We start from the raw sequence: 5403 nt of genomic DNA on the forward strand, positions 1-5403 counted from the left end.
CAATTTTTACGGTATGGACTTCATTTAAGCAAGTACCTTGAGATATCTTGAGGTGGTTTCCTTGTCCACGTTGATACCATAGGCAAGAAGACGGTCATAAGAGAAGAGACTTTCGTCTCCATCTCTTCCATGTCTTCATTCAAATCCCCCAGGCATGCCGGAAGGCAATTTCAACGACGTTTCTCTCTCTTCACAGCTCTATAAAACCAACATAGCTCTACCCTTCTCCCTTCACAACACCCATCTGTATTCAACGCACATCTGCAGCTCAATCGTAGATGAGCATCTCAACAAGCCTTCTTTTCATTGCCTCTCTGCTTGTGATAAAGAGCGTGAAATGCCATCAAGGAAGGCTCTTCCGTATCTCTGGCTCTTTGACTGGTGTAAGGCAGTCAACTGAAATCAACGTGAAGGATTTTGGCGCCAGAGGAGACGCCATCTCTGATGACACCAAGGTTTCTTTATTCATTTAAGTGACTATTTAGCATTTCTGAGGTTTAACAGTTTATTTTGGTGTTTGCAGGCGTTCTCAGAAGCCTGGAAGGTAGCCTGTGCTTCACCGGTTCCTTTGACGATGCTTGTGCCAGAGGGGAAGACTTACAGACTCAAACCCATCATCTTCTCTGGCCCCTGCAAGTCTTCAGTCACTGTGGCGGTGAGAAACTACTAAAGACATTAACAGATATACAAGATGAAAATGATAATTTTTAAGACATTGTTATAGGCACCCTATAACAATTATTATAGCCAACCTCTACTCTTTTATAATTTATATGATTAAAATGATTTTGTTGGGCGATTTTTTAATATGTTACCCTCAGATCAAGGGTATGATCCAAGCCTCGGAAAGAATATCAGACTGGAACGGACTGGACCGCAAGCTGTGGCTGCTGTTTGACAAGGTTGATGGTCTGACCGTATTGGGAGGAGGAAGTATTGACGGCAGCGGTCAGGTTTGGTGGAAGCTCTCCTGCAAGGTTGACTCCAACCAGGTAAAAGAAATCTCTGTCGTTTTATTTCATGTTTCGGATCAGAAGATATCATTAACCTGTTGTCTCAATTTATTGTGTACTTGGCTTTGGACAACCTATCTGCTGCAGCCATGCAAAGGAGCTCCAACGGTACGTTACATTCTGGCCAAAACATTAACATTATCGCACAAATATAAGGAAAACCTACTGCAGCCCAAACAAGGACTCTACATTGTTATTCGTATTTATAAAAATAAATATTCTAGGAAATAAGAAATGAAGTTGTAAATTTAGCAGATTACTGGGGGTCATGTTTTTGAATCCATTGTAGAAACTTAAGTCGGATATGTGGTTTAACTGACGATGAAAACATTGCAGGCTACGACATTCCGGTCCTGCAACCGCTTGAACGTGAGCAACCTGAAGTTCAGGAACAGCCAACAGATGCACGTCACATTCACCAAGTGCGCCGGCGTTCGTATCGCCGGCCTTACAATCTCTGCCCCAGACGAGAGCCCAAACACCGACGGGATCCACGTCTCAGGCAGCACCGATGTTAAGATCAGCGACTCTGTCATTAGAACTGGTGACGATTGCATCTCTATCGTCAGCGGCTCACGTTTCATCACGGCTTCTAACATCGTCTGTAGCCCCGGCCATGGAATCAGGTCCAAAGATTTAACGTATCTGGCTTTTTCTACATGCCCATATATCTGTCTTTGTAACTATCTATCTATTTATTTTTCAGTCAGTATATCCATCTTACTGTCTGGCCATCTATCTTTATCTCTCTCTCTATATCTTACTGTCTGGCCATCTATCTTTATCTCTCTCTCTATATCTTACTGTCTGGCCATCTATCTTTATCTCTATCTCTATATCTTACTGTCTGGCCATCTATCTTTATCTCTCTCTCTATATCTTACTGTCTGGCCATCTATCTTTATCTCTCTCTCTATATCTTACTGTCTGGCTATCTATCTTTGTGCCTGTCTCTCTATCTTACTGTCTGATAATCTATATGTCGTTCTATGTTAGCGTCTGAGAACATATCTATATGTCTGTCTTCCTTTCTTTCTGTCTGGTTATCTATCCCTCTTATCTACTTATCTAGCTTTCTAGGTATGTGTCGGCTTGTTTGTTTATTAGCCTATCTATACGACTATCTATCTATCTATCCATCTTTATATTCATCGGTCTCTCTGTCAACGAATCAATCCATTTATCTGAATTTTTATGGCTGTCGAGCAATCTATCTTTTTACTATCTAACAATCTTGCTTCTATTTATTCTATTATTTATCTATGTCTTATCTTCTTAACTATGCCCAATGTCAGCATTGGGAGCTTGGGAGCAAATGGGTCGGAAGCCATCGTCTCTGATGTCTTGGTTGACAAGGCCAGGCTGGAGGGGACGACCAATGGAGTTCGTATCAAGACATGGCAGGTAAAGCACCCTATTTCAATGGAGTAAATTAATTGTTTATTCTATGTGCCCATGGCTGTGACTAACTTCATTTGACAATGGTTCAGGGAGGAAGAGGCTACGCCAGAAACATCATTTTCAGGAACATTATCATGGATAATGTGAAGAACCCCATCATCATTGACCAAAACTACTGCGACTCGACAAAACCCTGTGGGGAACAGGTGCGACATGATGATGTCCATCTCTCTCTCTCCCTTACCTCTCTACCTCCCTACCTTTTTCTTTCTCTCTCTCTCTCTTTCTCCCTTACCTCTCTACCTCCCTACCTATCTCTCTCTCTCACACCTCTCTACCTCTCTCTCCATCTCTTTCCCTCGCTCACTCTCTCTCCCTCAGTCATTTCCTTTCTCCCTCCCTCTATTTCTCTCTTTTTTTCTTTTTCCCTCGCTCCCTCTCTCTCCTTCCGTCCCTTCCTTTCTCCCTCCCTCAATTTTTCTCTCCCTCTCTCTTTTTCCTTCCCTCCCTCTCACTCTCTGTTTCTCTCTTTCTCCTTTTTCCCTCCCTTCCTCTCTCTCGTATTCTCTCTTTCCTTTTCCCTCCCTTCCTCACTCTCCAATTCTCTCTTTCTCTTTGTCCCTTCATTTATCTATCTCCGTCCCTCTTTCTCCCTCTCTATCTATCTGTCTCCCTCCCTCCTCTCTCTCCCTTCCTTTCTCCCTCTCTCTCTCGCTCTCTCTCTCTCCCTTCCTTTCTCCTTCTCTCTCTCTCGCTCTCTCTCTCCCTTCCTTTCTCCCTCTCTCTCTCTCGCTCTCTCTCTTTTTCCCTCTCTCTCTCTCTCCCTTCCTTTCTCCCTCTCTCTCTCTCGCTCTCTTTCTCCCTTCCTTTCTCCCTCTCTCTCTCTCTCTTTCTCCATTTCCCTCTCGCTCTCTCTTTCCCTTCCTTTCTCCCTCTCTCTCTCGCTCTCTCTCTTTTTCCCTTTCTCTCTCTCTCTCTCTCTCTCTCTCTCTCTCTCTCTCTCTCTCTCTCTCTCTCTCCCTCTCTCTCTCTCTCTCTCTCTCTCTCTCTCTCTCTCTCTCTCTCTCTCTCTCTCTCTCTCTCTCTCTCTCTCTCTCTCTCTCTCTCTCTCTCCCTCTCTCTCCCTCTCTCTCTCTCTCTCTCTCTCTCCCCCTTCTCTCTCTCTCTCTCTCTCTCTTCCCGCTGCTGCATAAGCTTACACTCTACCTTTCGGTGCACAGAAATCGGCCGTTGCTGTGAGCGGAGTGACCTTCCAGAATATCAAGGGCACAAGCGCAACTGCTGTGGCCATGGACTTGGACTGCAGCAACAGCGTCCCTTGCCAAGGTATAACTCTAAATGATATCAACCTCGTCACGAAGAGCGGTGTAGCAGCTAAGAGTTTCTGCCGTAATGTGAACTTGTCCAAATACGGAACAGTCCTCCCGTCGACCTGCACTTCCTAATGTTGGGCTACTCTGCCAACTGAAGCAAGAATACAAATTCCTTAAAACTACTTCACATGTATAGGAAAATTCTTTAATTTCTTTGTAAATCTCAAATGGAACATCATATAATGTGTAAATTGTGTGTATAGATTTTTCTTCATGTTTCCCCTTGTTCGGCCTTAGTACGAGGAACACGGAGTTCGTGAGGGAGAACGAAAGATATGATAACTGAGAGGCAGAGGGTATAAGACAGAGATAAGTGGGGAGTTTTGCTAGACAGTCAATAGGATTTAATAGGAGATTAGACTAGTAATAAACTTACACGTACCCTATAATCGCTAAGAGATTTGGTGGCTAGGATTACATTTAGGAACACATAGACGGATAGGATTAAACTTAGATAGGGAAAGATAGACGGCCAGGATCAATCTAGTTAGGAAAAGATAAATGGTTGAGATCCGATCTGATATAACCATTACAAATGTTTGTAACGGTCAATATTGGTTAAGAGAACTAATGTATACTGTTATGCACATGTAGTTAAATATAAATACCAACACACGTACATTTTTTGTTATAGAATACAACGACGTTATCTACCCGTCTTCTTGTCTTTTTGCTCCATCGACTCGTCTTCTTCACTTCTTCCACTTTCTTCCACTCTTTCTACATCTCTTATTTCTTTAGTCTGTGGAGCTCGATCATTTTTTACGCGAGACAGAGGAGGAGAGAGCAACAGGGAGAGAGACTAATTGGCAAGTTGACAGGTAGATTATCGGACACATAACGTAAAACTTTAACAGACAATCTCAACGGAAACTTGTAGTTATTGTGAAAGAAGAATGAATTAACCAATGCAATTGTAATACTTGATCGCTTGACAAGTCAATGAATGAAAAACATTTAAAAATCGCCGTGTATAATAACATACTAGTTTGATTCTCATAACTAATAGTACTTACAGTGGTTCCAAGGAAAACACTTAAATATTCTACAGACACTAAATGATATGAAATGATTGAGAGTGGGATATACCAGCAATTCGTAACTGATAAAAGAGAAAGAAGTTAATAAAACAATGTGTAGCAGGACTTAAGCTCCACTACAACAGACATGTAAGGAACTTCCAAATCGAAGGGTTTCTATGCCCTTTGAATTGTAATCCCTCTGAGGGAACTGAAATGGAAAAAAGTATGATCATTTGATTCGTCTTTCTTGAGAAGTACAACCTTATTGAGAACTTTTAACTTAGCGCATTTATATTAATTATTAAAGGATTTAGTAATTATCTAAATTGTGTGATATAATTTTGTATTACGTCTTCCGGAAAATTAAGTTCTCTTCAATAAGGTATTTCAATTGTTTTTTCAACATTGATAAAGTATTACTTGTTTATCTCACGTGATGTTCCTGCTGATTTATACATTTACATATTTATTGATATTATTAAAAATGTATTGGGGACAGAGTTTAATTAAATTTTATGATATTCCAATTGTTTTTGTATCTTTTCGATAATTTTTTAGAGGAAATGGCAATCATAAAACTTACTTTTCCATAAA

The 5403-nt window shown here is 41.3% G+C and overlaps 1 protein-coding gene across 1 annotated transcript; it reads left to right on the forward strand.

Annotated features, from left to right (window-relative positions):
- Nucleotides 1-251: 251 nt before the first annotated feature.
- LOC144706625 (polygalacturonase-like) lies at nt 252-4003 on the forward strand. Its single transcript, XM_078579621.1, has 8 exons — nt 252-455; nt 524-655; nt 822-992; nt 1101-1121; nt 1350-1639; nt 2309-2417; nt 2504-2620; nt 3635-4003. The coding sequence occupies exons 1-8, from the start codon at nt 279-281 to the stop codon at nt 3857-3859; spliced, it is 1242 nt and encodes a 413-aa protein (XP_078435747.1). The 5' UTR covers nt 252-278; the 3' UTR covers nt 3860-4003.
- The last annotated feature ends 1400 nt before the right edge of the window (nt 4004-5403 follow it).

Source organism: Wolffia australiana, chromosome 8 (assembly GCF_029677425.1).
Source record: "Wolffia australiana isolate 7733 chromosome 8, ASM2967742v1".
In the NCBI taxonomy this organism is placed as follows: domain Eukaryota; kingdom Viridiplantae; phylum Streptophyta; class Magnoliopsida; order Alismatales; family Araceae; genus Wolffia; species Wolffia australiana.